This window comes from Anser anser (assembly GCF_964211835.1).
Source record: "Anser anser genome assembly, chromosome: 16".
In the NCBI taxonomy this organism is placed as follows: domain Eukaryota; kingdom Metazoa; phylum Chordata; class Aves; order Anseriformes; family Anatidae; genus Anser; species Anser anser.
The window spans coordinates 9735270-9752445 of NC_139737.1; the positions used below are offsets into that span (position 1 = coordinate 9735270).

Genomic DNA, 17176 nt, shown 5'->3' on the forward strand with positions numbered 1-17176 from the left:
CCTCCTGTTTTGGGACAGTGCCAGAACAAGTTACTTTGAAATGCGTGAGCTGGAGACCCCATTCTCTTCGAGAGGAAGCCCCTTTCACTTGGCAGGGTTATCACAAACCGGGGGGCATATTATCCTCCTAATGCACTTGTATAACTGCCATTAACATTAATGGAAATTACGTGCACTGGCTGTGAGGTGAATATACCCTTTTGTTGAAAGGAACGATCTATTGCGACAGATTTTCCAGTAATGATAAATCACCTTTAGATTGCTACGCTACTGTCACTAATACTAGTTTTAGTATCTTTGATTACAGCTTGTGGATGAAAATTCACAATGTAACTTTATTGGGTCATGGGCTTCTTATAATGGAATACCCCATTTACAGTGCTCTAGAAAAAATGCATTAAAAAGGGAGCTTGTCCATTTTCTTCTCCAATGTAATATATGGACTATTGTGCAGCAAAATTAGTATTTCCTTTTGGGTCGGTAGTTACTGTCTGCAGCCCTTTCAGAGATGGTTTGTAGGGTGTGTGTATTGCAGATGGCAAACGTTGGCCTGCGGTGGGGACTGAGAAATGCTGAGTTTCCTGGTTTCTGTTCCTGGCCGAGCTGCTGAAAGTCTTTTTGGCTCTGGGTGACTCATCTGCCTTATCTGACACTAATTCGTGTCTAAAATATGTGGAAACAGAAAAATCATAGCTCACAGGTCTGTTGTAAAACTTAATTATCTGTAAATTGTTTTATCATAAGATCAAAGTCACTACCAAAAGGTCAAATGTTATCTTAGAAACCAATAGAACAATTTTATCAAAATCTCAGCAATATATAGTCCCTGTTCTGCATAAAGCTTCTGTATTAGTGTAACTCACTGTTACGGAGTGGTTACTTGTACAGTTATACTGTTGCAGCCCCTAGTGTGGACGCAGTTGTACTGACACATAGTGCTTCACTTGGATTGTTTATTCCTGAGCACATTGGTACCTTAGTAGTGATATAACTGCATTGGGGGAATTGGGCTGTTTGGGTTTTGCTGATTTAGGATCAAATCTGTGTGTAGTCAAGAATGTAGCCAAGAATGAAAAAGGTTCAGGATGATCAGCCTTCTCCAGCAAAGTCAGAATTAGGTCATTGGGAGTAATGTTTGTTTTAAAGCAAAAATCCAAATAAATCATAGATGAAACAATTTTTTTTTTCCTCTCTGCATTGCTTTTCAAAATATTCACTTATAGCATGATTATAGTTCTTTCTGCAAGTCTCTTCTGTGCTAGCATTTTTCTTTAAAACTACATCTAGTCTTTTTCCTTAAGAGTTTTCAGGAACTGTCTTATTTCCTCACTGGTTTTGCCTTCAGTAGAGAAATGGTAGAATCTTCTTTATTTTCTTTATCAGTTACTCTTCTTCCACTGATTATTGGTCCTGCACAGAAAACATGTATACTGTCCGTTTTGAACCACATGACACTACAGTGAAAATGGTTTATGATAAAAACAGTGCTGTAAAATCCTCTTTTATTTTTAGATGTATATTTTCAAAGATACAAATCCAAAATCAAGGAACCTACAGCTACAGTGGGGTTTGGGATGTGGGGTGTCTTCCATGGAACTCAGTACTAGCTGTAGTGCTAAGTGTCAGTACAGTCAGAGGAAAACTACTGTGTGTGACTATCAATGGAGGGAATGCTTGAAGAAAATATTATGCTTTTTAACATCTTAATGTGTCGGTATCTTTGAAAGTTCAGGGGTTCTTAAAGAAAGATACTACCTGCATCCTTACATACGTTTAAGGCACAGAATGTAGTATATTCTAAGTAGTGCATGGGTACCTGCAGCAGACACAGTCCCTACCTTGAAGAGCTTGATTAAGCATGTCTTAATTACCAACGACTGTGGTGTCCCTCACTTCAGCCCCCTACGGCGACGGTGCCTCAGCACCCACCAGCCCTGGGGCTCTCCTCAGGTGGCCCAGCCCCTGCGCGCCCTCCTCAGGCCCCGGAGGGGGGGACGGGGGCGCATTAATTAACCCTCACACGCACTCATACACATAGCCACACACACACGCACAGTCACTCAAACTCACATACTCCCAGCTACGGCACCTTCTTTCCGCTCTGAGGGCTTCGTGCTCCCGGGGGCAGAGCCGCCCCGGGGGGCTGGCCGCCCGCCTGCCCTCTGCGCGCCGCCGGGGCCTTGCGTCAGTGCGGGGAGGAGGCTCCGTGAGGTGCAGGAACTTTTGAACGGAGAAGGGAGAGGAGGGGAGGACGCGGGGCGGCGGCGGGGAAAGGCGCAGCACCCGCACCAGCTCCTCTTTCTCGGAGCCAGCCGTCGGCCGCGGGCGGCGGATGCGCGGCCGGGCTCGGGGGTGAGTGAGGGAGCGAGCGGCCGGAGGCCTCCCGCCGGGCCGAGCAGCGGCTGGGCCGGGGGCACCCCGCTGCTGGGGCTCCCCGAGGCTGAGGCAGGCGGCCGGGAGCCGGAGGGGGCTGAGGGGGTGACGGCTGGGGGCAGAGGTGGGGCTCGGGGCGGTGTGAGGCGGCAGCGCCGTCTGAGAGCTCAGCCCCGCTGGCCCGGGGCAGCCCGCCCGCTGCGCCTTGGTGCCTGCCGGGGCTGCTGAGCACGGCTGTCCGGCTCCTGCCCCGATTTCCCTGCTCCTGCCCCGGCTTCCCGGGTGCCCGGCCCCGGTGGGTGTCGTGCTGTCGCTGCCCGTGTCCCCCATTCCCTAAGGGGCGAGGAGAAGCGGTCCCGAACCAACTGATGCTCCAGCGCTCCGCGGCTCCGTCGGTGGGCTGTGCATCCGGGTAAAGCGCGGCTGGGTGTCTGTTTGTTCGTGGAGGTACGGACAGGTTTGGGCTGTGTGAAGCCACAAAAAAATCTGTTCGCTTGGTAGAGCGTGTTTGTGTAACGGTAACTGTGCTTGCCTGCTTTTTCTATTTTAAAGCACGTGCATTTGTTCCCTGCTGGTGTTGTCAGAAGTCAGTCTGTGAACGTTACCATACTCAGTACAAGATGGCTTAATTATCTTTAAAGTCATCATGTCTTTGTAGTTTATAAATACCTGAAGATGATAAGTACGATAGGGAAGTAATGCTTAATCTCCTAAAAGTTGTTACTGGGTTAACAGTGCTCACAGTGCACAAGAGGATGTGTGTTCCTGTGGGTTTGGGGGATCCAAGTGACAATTTAATCTACCTGAAGACTCGCTAATGCTGTGCATATTACTGGGGACCTTCTGTAGAAACAGCCAAGTAGTGAATAGAAAAAATAGTATGGATGTGTGGAGAGTATATCGTGCTATTTGGAACACTTTTTTTTTTTAATAAAGTTCCCTCCTAGGAAAAATTATAACTGAATTATAATTCAGTTTTACTTAAAAGGAAGTTACATAATAGGGAAAAGATTCCCCTATGAAAATAAGCTTCCCTTTGATAAATATTTAGTTTTGGCACAGAGTTCACCAGCGTAAGGAAAGCAACAGGGGAGAACCCATCTGAATGGTAATTCAGTGCACTGAGAAGTCTGGGAACAGAAAAGTTGGTTACCTGCAAATAAAAATACTTTAGCCCTAGTTTGTGCAGGTAAACCAGCACAACCATAAGCTTCAAGAGCCAAATTTAGCATTGGGGATTTGATTATGTACTTTCTCTTAAACTTTTGACTTTCTGGGAAAAAAATGGGGAAGTATAAAACTACAAGGAAACACAGCATGATGTTAGATTACAGCGTTAAATGACGATTCCAGCTTTCCCCTGAGAGCTTTGTTTGATTGCCAACAAGAATTCTCCTAATCCACGAATAAAATTGTTTTATTCTCTTGCAAACAAAATTTAATAGTTTCAAATGATGGCTGACAGCTTCAGTGAAAAAGGAATGCTACAACTGAACCCGGGATGTATGGGAGTAACTCAAGAGTTAAGAGAACAGCAGCAGGGCTGAATCCATTTAACTGGCAAAGTGGTTTTAATTGGGTCGGTTGCTAGGGAATGGATCCACCACCATGTATTTCAATGGCTTTAAACACTGGACAAATGGCACACCTAAGTCTGCTTCAATAATACACCTGGTATTGGCTCCAGCTGTATTTAGAGCAGGTGTGCGTTGCTTTTTGCTAACCTGTTTACCCTTACTGTGCAGTTCCACTTTGTGGCTTGCATGCTGTTACCCTATTCTGTTGTGGCTGCTGGACAAGTTGGATTTGCCATACCAATTTTGTATTTAGTGCTTTGCAGTATGTTTATTTAAAAAAAAAAAAACAGTTCATGTAAACATAACTAAAAACAGCTTTCCAGAAATAGTCTCACAGCAGGATTAACTTGCATGTTTGATACAAGAATTAATTTGGTATGTTTGGACTTCTGTCACAGCAAGAGTCGGGTACTACTCTTTAGTGTACTGGCATAACTTAATTATTTGACTTCAGTGAAGTTACGCTAGCTTTATGCAGGGGACAGTTGTGCTGGTGACCAGCATTAGCAAGGTTTGGAGCACCAGTGCGTGCAGGCTACAGTCAGTTACGAGTTTGACACACAGTGCGTGCTACATCTCTGCCAAGCAATAGTAATCAATAGCATGATTAAAAAAGACCATCTGGGGGTAGAAGTGACACAAGTCATCCCTGTGCATCCTGCCTGTGCTGCAGTGGACCTGATGATAATTAGTGAGGGCAGTGTTAAAAAGAAGTCATCTTTCCTTGGTGGAAATGCTACTTGGGAACAGAACTTGTCTCCATTCTTTTATAAATAGATTAAGTGTGCCGAAATCTGGGTTTCTCTCTTGAACATGTATATGACTTAGTGCAATGTTATGGGTCGCTACACAGGAGGACTGAGTGTGGCTCTCTTCTTATTCCCCATACTGGCAGGAGTTAAGAGCAAAAAGACACAGCTGTATCTAAATCAGGCTACGAAGGGAGTCGGGGACTTGTTAAACTCGACTGTAAACCATAGAAAATAAGAGGACCAGCCTTTCTCTACAGCAGCCTGCTAGGAGGTTTAATAGGCTTCATAAAGTTCAGCTAGATGCCCCAGCTGAAGAATGTTTCATGAATTTCTGATAGCACTTGCCTAAATATAAAACAGGGGTGGCCAGACTTGTCAAGTTCATATGTGTAATCTGGGAGAAAACAAGAGGCATACCTAATTCTCACGAGAACCACTACAGATTAAGCGTCTTTAATATTGGAGGATGGCCTGCAGAGGCACATAAAGCAGCGGGCCATCTGTGCCGCTCAGAACAAAATGCATCACTGGAGAGGGTGCTATATTAAAAGCGAAGGCAGACTGGGGCATTGCTGCGGAACTTTTCTGGCTACCGTTGAGTCACAGTTTAGCTTGTTGACAGAAACGGGGAAAGAATTGTTAATGCGCTTTGTGTCATATTTCCTTCCCTGAAGTTCACCGAAGACAAGGGGTTAAAACCCATCAATCTATATTTGACCACTAGCAGTCCATGCAAGAGGCTCTTCTGCTGCTATTCTGAGAACTATTTAAAGCTGGCTTTTAGGTTTTGCAGCAAATACGCTGTTAGTAGTGGCATGTCTGTCTTTTATGAATACATATTTTGAGAAATATGTTATTTTCTAAAATTGCTTTAATTTTCTTACCTAGCTATTGGTGTGAGTTTTGCACATAATTACATGCTTCGAGTTGATTTCTGGCAGGACTTACCCTGTTAATAATAGGGACATAAATCATTTTCAACATAATGTTGAAAATTTTTCATTGAGGTGGGGGCTGAGAGAGAATATTGGGAGAAGATGCCTGTTGTACTTAATTCTCTCTTCCATTCACAGTATCCTCTCAGATATAACCAGTTCCTTTAACCATAAATGTACATGTGTGGATAAAAGCTGTGGAATAGCAGTTTATGTACATCCCCGAACATGTTAAGTATTTCCCAGATAGATAAGCAGCTCTCTGAGCTGGGGACAACTTCTATTTTTAAATAACAATGGAGTGAGTGAGGGTCAATAAACTATGAGGAAAAGACAGGCTGAGGGGAGAGAGGCCATAGGGTTCCTTCCATGCATTCGTTTAAAAGAAGTGAGAAGAATGTGAGGAAGACTTACATGCACAACACTCTTCATGAATGCAGTTAAGAACAGATATAGCACAAATAGACAGCCTTCTAATGCTGCAAGAAAAGGCAGTGAACGCTATTATTCAGAGACGCAATTGGCTAGTGTAGAACAGGAAAAAAAAAATAAACTTTAGACCTTCAGAAAAATGTGCGTAATAAAAGTGTCTATATTATCTGTTCCTTTTTTTTTTTTTTAACAGAAACACATATGGAATGATTTCTGAAGAGTAGAAACTATTTCTCTATCCCTTCCCCCAAAAAGCTGGTGTCCAGGAATATACGCCTGCTAAACTAACTTTTTTTTCCTTGTCTTTTGAAACAGATCCAGGTTTGCCTCTCAGACTGCTTTTGACTGCACTGAACAGTAGCAGCACATTGAATCTGACATGATTCTTCCCAGTTGTACTGCTGCAGATGGAATTCTGAGTATGGAGAACGAAAATTGATTGGACTTGTTGGTGTTCCTTCTGATATTGCCTGGCAAATCTCTGATCAGCAGCAAAGGTACTAAAACTGTATTTGTAAATTTAGGAAGCTGGACTTTTCTCTTTCCCTGCTCGTTGGATTAAGTGATAGGACATGTAAAATCAGTTTTTAGTTTCTACGAAGGAAATTAATTTCACCTGCCTATGAAACTCAGTGGAGAGACTAGTAAGGAAGAAGGATTTTTCTTTTTTGTTCAAAAACCTATTAGTGTACGTTTCTGGAAAGCAGCCTTAGTAAGTATTGCATCATACTATCGCTAGATATCTGTTGACTTATATGAAAATTATATACATATTTCTTAAATAAGCATAGAAGCTGAGTATAATTTTTCACACCAGTGGTTTTGCTATTGCATGAGAACTTTCTTAATCAAAGTTTATCTCAAAGAACAGACACTGACAGAGATGAAGTAATAATGTGGCTATGAAATAATCTGCTGGAGGAAAAACTGTTTTCTCAAGTGGCTATAGGAACAGAATAGCCAATGTATTTCTTTGGTTAAAGCACACTTTGCTAGATTCTTTCTACTCAGGCATTTCTAGTCTTTACAAAGAGCAGATAGTCTCCCTTGTGTCATTTTTAATTGATTTTTTTTCACTGCATTAGAAGAGATCATTGGCACTGGTCCAGGAAATGGCAAGCAGCAAGTAGGGAAGCCATCAAAAACTGACTCATTGATCACTGGGTCTGATGAAATAATTAGTATTTGGTATTTTTTGTACAGCCTCATATTGGTGTTTTGACTTCAGAAAGTGAGAGAAAATCCCTCTACGCCAAAAGACCACTGAGCAGAATTATAATTTCAAAAATGTTTCAGCATACTTAATCATTTTCAGGAGTCTGCTTGTAGGAATGGCTAGCAGTTGCTTTGTTTCTGGCTCACCAAAAGGAGCAGTACCCTTTAGTCACGCTCTGTTCTGCAAACAAGTCAATTTTGGGGCATTGTATTTATGATGGAGGGAAGTCAGGCAGTGCAAAACATTTCAGTGCATCTGTTCCCAAGCATTTGCAGCAGTAGATCTTCAAATATACTCAATACTTAAAATAAGAATCTTGGAAACCAACAGAAATGTTGAAAGGATATCATATTATCATCAAAGCTGTAGTAGACTTCAAACGGTGTCACACAATAGTTTCAAGATCTGGGCAGTTCTGCGCACTAATGAAATCTATAAGATAAAACAGTGTATATCAGTATATACAGTATAAACAGTATATAGTATTATATCTGAGGATCCTTTGTGAGTTTGCAAATGCATTGTTAACTCAGTAAATTTTACCACAGTCCTGTTTAAAAATGTGGATAGATGTGTTTACCTCTTCAACATCTGCATTTTTGATATAGTAAACAAAAATGTCATCTCAAAGCATCCCAGAACCTTAAAGAAGATTGCTTTTTATGTGTCAAAGCAAGAGTTAAGAGTTGGTGCCCTGCTAAATCCTTGAACTTGCTGCCAAATTTGAGCGTAGAGTGAAAACTTCCTTGTGTATGTAGGTAATAGCTTATGAACTGTGAATTTTTCAAGTTTCTGTTTCTAGCTGGCACTAGAAAAATATTTAGTTCCTTTGTTTTATTTATTTATTTTCTTAGGAGTTAGATTATTTTAGGCAAATAACCTTTTACTTCTTTGGAGAGACCCTTGCTGTTCCTTTGGGGAGGCGGTATAGAGAGAAAAGTATAAGTTTCCTTCTCCCTTACAGGAGACCTGCAAACAAAAAAGAAGTAGAAGCCATTAACCTACCTTGTTCAGAGAGAACACTAAATCAGAACAATATGGCACAGCATAGTCTTGTCCTTGGATTATTCATGATGACTGTTTTATCACTGTTGGATGGAAGTTCAGCTTTCCTGTTAAATCAGCGTCTGAAGGGAAGATTTCAAAGAGACCGTAGAAACATCCGCCCAAACATCATCCTCGTTCTTACTGATGATCAGGATGTAGAACTTGGTAAGAGCCCAACATAAAGAGAATTTTAGTTAATGAGTATGGCAATTCTTTTCATTGAAGCTAGATGATTATTTTAAAAATAATTATCTTTTTTTTCATTGCAAAAAATATAATAGAACAAGTAGCAAAAACCTACCTTTATGCAGGTTTCCAGCTGCATGCAATTGAAAGACAGCAAAAAGTAGTCTACATTTAAAATGTCAAACTTCCTGTTTCTGTGGAAATATGAGATTCCTGCCTATCTGTCTTCATCTGTATGTCTAAACTGTGCTTCTGGCAATTGCAAGTATAACCTGGGAAGCAACGTGCTTAAGCAGTAGGTTTAAATTCATAACTGATTATTGCACTATGTAATTACCCAAATTTCTTGTGTAATTGCAGACATTCATTACATAGACAATTTTAATTTTAATTACTTAAATCTTACCTAACATATTCATACTACTCTCAGTATTGTCCATTTAGATGTGTAGTTAATTACTGACCAAAATCACTTAGTATGAGAAGGTTCTATGGTGTTATTCAATGCTATGTTAATTGTTGAAGAAAGGAGATGAAGATTAAACACACTTTGCCTAATGATTTGGAATAATGAATTAACTGACAGATTGGGTTTTGTTCTATTTCCTGAACAAGCTTATATTTACAAATGTTGTCTGTAGTTAGAACTGATTAACACAAACCAGTTTATATTAGGAATTTTGCATTAAAAATATGCTTTTAAGTCAGTATAAAGCCTGGATCGTCTGAAAGATGAGAGCTGCTATATGTGTGGTCTGGCAGGTTTGTTTGACGAGCTACTATGCCAAATTTCTAGTATGGATGGGAAAAATTGGAAAACAGACCTGAAAGAAGAAATGGAACACAATAGTAAAGTTAATTGACTTATATTACTTCTACACTTCTCTAGCTGAGAAGTTAATTACAGCAACATGGCAATATTCTTATAGATGCTTCCTTTTTATTAGTATTTCTGCATGTCTGTGATATTGTAGATGTCATATATTTCTCAAAGGTGGCTGAAAAGCCTGCTATAGCAGTAACCTCACCAAATAAAAATTTAATTGAAATGAGTGGGATCAGAAGATTTTTCTTTTTGGTTGTCACCTCTTTTTTCTTTCGGAGAATGGTTATTCTAATCACAAATAAAGGAGTTTTAATAATGTATATCCAAAAGAACCTAAGTACATTATCTTGCAGGCTCAGAAGGTGGTCCTAAAAAATTTATCATCTTCTATTTTATGCTAGTGTACTTGTTTCTGATGCAATTGTCTAAGTCCTTTGGGCAGTATATTTCTCTTCTCTGATAATCTGATGCTTTCCAATTTCAAGCATAATGGGCATGTGTCTACACAAATTAGGATCTAACTAAGGAAAATCCATCTGATGAAGCTGAGATTTGATATTTGTCATTTGCCACTAATGGCTTGGCGAGACCCAATATTTGTTTGAATTAATTTTTATTCTTGTCTATTGTCTGGTGAGCTGTCCAAGTTAATCAAAATTGCCATTTGTGGGGATTGTGGTTAATGCATTTAAGAAAGATGAAAACAAGATGTGAATCACCAATAAAAGCTAAGGAAAACTTGGAAGCTATGAAAGTGTAGCATAGAAAGCTATGCATAACAAAGATTGCAACTGCTTCTAGGAATGTTCTGTAACTGATGGGTGTTGGAGCTTTTGTTTTTCTATTGTGGCAACTTTTGAGGCAAAAGGGAAGACAACTAAATCTCAACAGCCTTTCTTCATTTAAGATAGATTTAACAATGTAACAGGAGTAGGTGGAGTTTGCCAGAAGGAGATGTTGTCCTCTCAGCAAACGAGTTCAACTTGTTTTATTCTTTTTATTTTCACTGCTTCTAATCACGAGTTTTACTTAGGAAACCAAACACTAGTTTTGTATTGAATAAAAGGAAAAGACTGGTAAGGGACTGATGAAAAGGATACAGAATCTCCAGGTCAAAGAAGAACAAGCATAAATTGTAATGGATACGGATGGAAGACGACAAATGAGAACACCAAGAACTACGGAAACATGCACACTCAGTTGACTGTCTTTTTAATCAAAAGAGTTGTGCTGACAACCTGAATATAAAGAAGAGGAATATACTGATGAGGAGAAAGAATTAATTGGAACCAAAGACTTTCTCCCCCATTAGAGCCATGTAATTCCATGTTAGTCTAATGCTGATGTCTGCTGTGTGATGGCCTCGGCGTCTTCAGTTCCATTAGGTGTGCCTCCCATATCGCTGTGCTTTAAGAAATCAGCTTAGTTCATTATCTTGTAGTTGGAGAAAAATCTGATTATTTAGAAAACATTTCAGCCTCGTTAAATCTGAGTGAGAGGTGATTCATATGTTACTACACGTTCCAATGTGTGAAAACACTGAAGTGTCACAACAGTAATGTTTCTTAGTTATCATACACGGGGATTAGTGTCGTAGAGCTTTGTCAGAATTGAAGATGAGCAAAGAAAGGAAATGAAGATGTGAAAAGGGTGTCTAATGGGGTTCAAATAGAACGCAAATAGAGGGCTTTAGGGGACAGTACGTTCTGGGTTCCAGTGAACTTACCTGCTTATAGATGATACTTCTCAAATTGGGCTTCAGAGTTGACTAAGTCATTTGGGACTTAACACCAGCTCTTAAACAAGTGGACCTCCCTAAAACTCATGTAAATTATGACTTCTGACAACAAAATACTAATGGGAAAGTCAATAATATTTCATGAACAACTGTTAAATTAATTAAGGACTTTTTTTAGCTAGCTTTTATTGCAGTCTTATTGAGCAGGTAATAAAGCATCCTCATAGTTGTACAGGTTGTTATATGCTAGTAAAGGTTTTACATAATTCTTTTTCCAATATAACATACATTTGGAGAACTGAATATGGTTAAACGTTTCGCTGTATTAGATAATCTTTTCTTTATAGCATTAGTAAATGAACTCAGTTCTCCAGTACTATAGCATAGAATGTCTTCTAATGTATTAAAAAGTGAAGTTATGTTCAGTATCATACCTATTGCAAAATGTGAGCAAGATAAGCTGCTTCACATTGATAATACAGATGATCTAATTGAATGTGTCTCTAGCTAATAGAGAATATATGAAAAACAGTATGCAGTATTGTACATTTTAAAAATCATGATGAATGTGTGTATAAAAACCCATGCATTTTGTCTTTAAAACATTTTTGTACGTTCAGATAGGAATATTTCTGTGTGAATTAGAATCCATCCTGGAATCCAGAAATCATACTGAAGAAAATAACCTGAAGGTTCAGAAACATGGACCTTTGTATACGTTTTAACTGCCTCATGTGTGTGAGCTTCTCCTCAGTGTCAATACCTCATTAAAAATGCATGGAGTTTTACTTAGTTTTCTCCATTAATACTAGTCAAAATTAGTCAAAGCCTTATCTTTAAAGCGAACTGTGAAAAGGCACTAAGCAAAGTTTTGGACACCACATGAATTTCAAGTGGAATTTCCACCTCTATTTTGCTTTGCTTTGTTAAGTGAGCAGCTTGAGTGCATCAAATTGATTAAATGCATATTTGCACAGTACTTCCATAGATCTTTTGGTTTTTGAAAATAGCATAGACACTTCACATTTAGCTCTGAATCATTTTTGTTTATCATCAGTGATTTTAGACAGGTAACAGACCATTTTCTGAATAAAATATTGACACTTCAAAGCATGACTTCTCATGGTACATCAGCTAATGAAACCCCAAAAGATTTTCCAATGCAAAATATGATTTGGTGAGGTTCCAGCTGCTGATTAATACACATCTACTCTTCTGCTACAGAAAGATCAATTTGTACTTCTTTTTTTTTTTTTTTTCACGATTCTGTGTTTGTATTGGAGGCAGGCTGAAGAAAATAAGTTTTTTGGTTGGCTGGTTTAATGCTGTCTGAAATATTTAAAGCTGGCCTATTTAAGATTGCACGGAAGAGTATGCTAGATTTTTACCTTCCGCTGATCTGTCACTCTGTATTAGTTCTCAAGCTGCGGAAGCAGATTAGATCATATGTTTTTGTATTAAAGACTGTTGATATATAGGTCCTTGTCATTACAACAGTTTTATTAAAGAAGGTTACTGTCCCCAAGGGGAGTCTTAACATGTACTGTTATTTATGCCCAGATGCCTCTGTCGTTTAAAGGGGTTGTTAAATTGTATTTTAATATTGGAATGACAAAACATTATTTTGGTCTGACTAGTTATTTTGGGGCTAGCTCATAAGATGACAGAGGAAACATCCGCAGTTCTCAGGCTCACATAACGAATTGACTGTTAAAATCATCAACGGTGTTAGCACTTTTGAAGAAAGGGAGGTTGCTCCCAAAACACGTGTTTTCTTATCCCACAGTGTTGGAAACAAACAAAAAAAATCATTTTGTTTAGAAACTTCCTTTTGATATATGAAGTTCAACAAGTTCGAAAGGGAGAACGAAATAACCTGCCTTGGTTCTTGTACCAAAGTGATTTGACAGGGATGTACTCTGATACAGGTTTCATTTATTTCTTTATAATATTCATTTCAGCAAAATGATCTTAAGAAAACTAATGCCATGGCAATTGCAAGATGAAATGACCTGCTGTAGCAATTAACTTTCCTTCATGGTGCCAGAGAGTCAGATTCCATATGTGGCTTATGACCCTTTTCCCTCTAGGTTTTGACTCCTGGTTATATCAATGTGCCCTGTATCAAATCAACTTATTGTTGCAATTTCATAATGAAAGCCCTGCCTAAAGAGCTTAGAAGAAACCTAAACACATTATTGACAGAAACAACATACAATTTGTGCCAGATGGTTGCAGGATGCATTGATTAAAGCTGAACTATTAATCCAACTCAACCTTGGGTAAGTTAGCCCCAACGCTACTCCAGCATAAGCCCATACCTTCATCTCCATGTTGTCTGTTGGCTTTCTCTGCTCATAAAAAGAACGGAGGGTTGGTGTTGGAAAGGTTTGCTCTCTTTTGCAAGGTCACACTGTGACAGGTGTCATTATAAGTTCTTTGGAAAATGGAAATTCTTCCTAGATCAAGTATGCTGATGCAGTTTTAACTGCCAGACACTGATAGATAAGGAACACTGAAAGCCTTTTTTCTTCTGATCCTTCATAAATCTGTGCATAAGAAGAATTCTGATACAGATCAAGATTTAACTATGTGTATGTCTGTGGTAAAGATGCATTCTTTGCCCAAAGCCTTGCCTTAAAAAGGAAACAGAACAGCCATTTGGCAGCAGTGTGGCTTTTACTAACAGCTGACAAAAGGACTTTGACTCCCATTACCCCAATTCATCCAAGTCTCTGCCAGTTAAACTTGCTCTTTGTTTTTAGATGATGATTGTTACATGTCCCAAGTGGTCATCTAGAATCTGATTCTGCAGAATCAAACCTAAGAAAACTTAGAGTTTTAGGTGACACTATTATCAAAATAGGTCAGGTGGCTAGAAGGAACTCAGTGGGCTAGTGATGGAAATTCTGATGAGGGTTTTGCTCTGTCATTGCTTCTTCCAGAGACCAGTACCAGCTAATATCACATATCAGGGGAAATAACTTTATATCAAGAGAACAAGTCTAGTAGACCCTGCTTGAACAGCAGGTTTAAACTAAATAATCTGCAGCTGTCTTCCAGCCTCAACAGTTCTGTGATTACACCCTCAGCCAAAAGGGTTCTTCTGCAAAAGCAGAAGGTTGGCACAAAAAGCAGTGCATCAGGTGTCTTCAGAAACCAAGGATTAAATAATGCTTAAGGAATATGCAAACTTTGGTCAGGGTTGCTGCACAAAGTTAATTTCACCCTCAGGCTGTGTTGTCTCAGCCTAATTCATGCTGCTTCTCGCCTTCAGCTACTGGAACAGTACTAGTGGCTCCAGAAAGGCTGCACAGATGCTCTTGGATACAGTGGGAAATCTTGAGCTTGGAAAGAAATTCAAAAAGCATTATGATTTATGTCAACAAGTTTGAGTTCAATCTTAAGTTACGACTTCAGTATTTGGTCCTTTTTGAAACAATGGGAGAACTTCGCAGGTGGGGAGAAAATAATCTCTTTGGATTTGGATTCCCTGTGCGATTACGGTGCCGTTACTACAAGTGGTTCTTTCTGGTCTCTGATGTAACACACGAGCTCTTAGTTAGCTCTTGTGGCTGAGACAAGAGAATGTTTCTGAAATGCTTTTCTTTTTCTAGGGTCTATGCAAGTGATGAATAAAACAAGGCGGATCATGGAACATGGAGGTGCTCATTTCATCAATGCCTTCGTGACAACACCCATGTGCTGCCCGTCTCGCTCCTCTATTCTGACGGGGAAGTACGTCCACAACCACAACACTTACACTAACAATGAGAACTGCTCTTCTCCATCCTGGCAGGCTCAGCATGAAATACGTACGTTTGCTGTGTACCTCAACAACACAGGATACAGGACAGGTAAGATCAAGACTGGCTCTGTCTGAAAGCTCCCTTAGCCTTCTTAGTACAGAGGTCAATGTATAATATTTTAGTTTGTACTTGTAATGGACTGCAGTAGTGCAGGATGCTATAGCTTCAATTGTGCGTGTGGGTTGGAGGTTTAGCTTCCTTGTGCTTTTACTTGAGTAAATTTTAAAACAAAACCGAAAAGGCTTTTTTAGAGGCTGTGAAGGAGAAAATGTGTGTGCTGTAGGAACAGAATTTCTTGTTACAGGACTAAACCCAAGGCATAGCACATGTAAAATGTGCCCTGCAATGTGTAGAAAAGCCAAGAAAGATATTATGGAAAGGAGTTAGTAATTTGAATTTTCATAAAACAGGTATATCAATCAAACTAAGAATACAAGACAAGGGACTGCCTCTTCTGTGCTTTGGGGCAGAGCAGTCAGATGGATTGGTTTCTCTGGACAGTCCATTCCCAGAAAGGTGTTTATTCCTCAGTTTTTCATCTTAATCAGCAAAATCAAATGTACTCTTGAGAAACAAATGATCCTCTTTGCATGCAGTGCTTCTTAGGAATAAAGACCGTGTAGAAAGGATTTCAGAAAATATGCAGCACTTTTTTCACGCCTATTTCTTTCTTGCACTCTCTGGACGTGAGATTTAGGTTCTTGCTGATTGCGGTGTTTCTGTCACATTTCTTGCTAATGCCTTTTGTCATATTCAAAAACTGGCATAAACCTGGACCTATTCGTGTTGTTTATAGTGTGTATATATACTATAGTAGTATAGTTGTTACTGATAGTATACATTTGTGAATTGAATTTATAGTATGTGAGGCTTGATCGTGATGATGCTTCCAGGAAAGAGTATAAATCTTGAATAGTAATTATAACAAGATCTTTTTTTTTCTTTTTCTTTCTAAACATTCATATGAGTTGTGCATGTCATCACTGTAAAAGCTTAGTCTTAAAACAAATAGGTAATTTCCTTGTTTTGTTTTTTCTAAAACAAAGATCTGAATTAATCTGGAAAGGAATAAATTAGGGGAAGTGCACATACCTAATTAATTGGTTGCTGTTTCCCTCCGTTTATCATTCCTGGCACTAATACCAGTGATCATATGAATACCACACCAAGGTTAATGTTTTATTCTTCACAGATCATTTGTTTTGTGTTTGCTGATATTTGTCTGTTGTAATAATTTTTATATTTAGTGACTATATTTTGAGCACTTGCAAGTTCAACCAACTTCCACAGCTTTTGCAGGTGTCCTGGTATTCATGTGTTATATTTTTTACATAAAGTTACTGTTTACATGTAGGCCCAAGATCTTCCTGAATCTCTATTCTATTTTCAGTCTGGTTCTGTTAATTTGCAAGCTAAATGTGTTGGAACATGCAGAAATAGTACTTTTGTAATTACAAAGCAATCTTCAGGTGTAAAGGAGATTTTCATGTAGCTATCACGTAGTTAAACGTGATATATTATAAAAATTTAAATGGATATTGCCATTACTAAACATTTGTGTTAATTTCTGGTCTCTGATTAAAATCTTGTGTTAACCACTGTGAGGGATCTGTAAGAAGGTATTTCTTTTACAAGTTTTTTTCAAATATCAGATTTACCTGTTTCAGAAACACAGTTTCAAAAGTAACTCGCAAGTAGAATATTTTGGACGTTATGAATACATTCTCTGACGTGGCGAATCCTTGAATGTGACTGCAGTAAACAAAAGAAGGTGGGGAGAGCACTGGAGTTAATTTGTAGATTTTATCTATTTATTTTGAGTTCCATGGTATTACTGGTTTACCCTGGAAACACAGTTTAGCTTCTTACTTCTTTTTTTTGAAGAAGAAGAAAAGGAGGCCATGATTAATAAAGTCTTCTCAGGTTTGCTTTTATATGTAAGTTCACAACTCTGGAATGAGAAGGCTGTCATTTTGGGAGAAAGGTTGGTTTTGTTTTTTTTCTTAATTCATAAGCCAGGCCTTCTTCCTGTATTTCCCTTTTCTTGTTTAAACCTAAAAGAAGAAACTGTACTCTCCTACTCCATTTAAGCTTCCATCATTTTTTCCCCCTTTTTTGCCACTCATTTCACATCTCCTTGCCCGTTTCTCTATTCATGGTGATCTCCGTGTTTTGTTCTATCTCAAAAGATGATTCTGCTGTGAGTGTTCATCCTGCAATGTAATATTTCTTCTGTGGCAGTGGCATTTGTGGTTTGGATCTATATAGACTTGTGCTACTGCTGG

At 39.1% G+C, this 17176-nt stretch overlaps 1 protein-coding gene across 14 annotated transcripts in view; it reads left to right on the top strand.

Annotated features, from left to right (window-relative positions):
- Window positions 1-17176, top strand: part of SULF2 (sulfatase 2) — a 160871-nt gene that overhangs the window by 87916 nt on the left and 55779 nt on the right. For 11 of the 14 annotated variants that reach the window (XM_083802192.1, XM_083802194.1, XM_083802185.1 and 8 more), the window contains 3 exons: window positions 6385-6566; window positions 8250-8497; window positions 14700-14939. In XM_083802192.1, coding sequence (XP_083658318.1) covers window positions 8323-8497; window positions 14700-14939 — 415 coding nt within the window. In that variant the 5' untranslated portion in view covers window positions 6385-6566; window positions 8250-8322. Of the gene's footprint in view, window positions 1-2031; window positions 2353-2796; window positions 2821-6384; window positions 6567-8249; window positions 8498-14699; window positions 14940-17176 lie in introns of those variants that run through there. The other 3 variants (XM_083802187.1, XM_083802193.1, XM_083802191.1) reach the window with 3 other exon arrangements.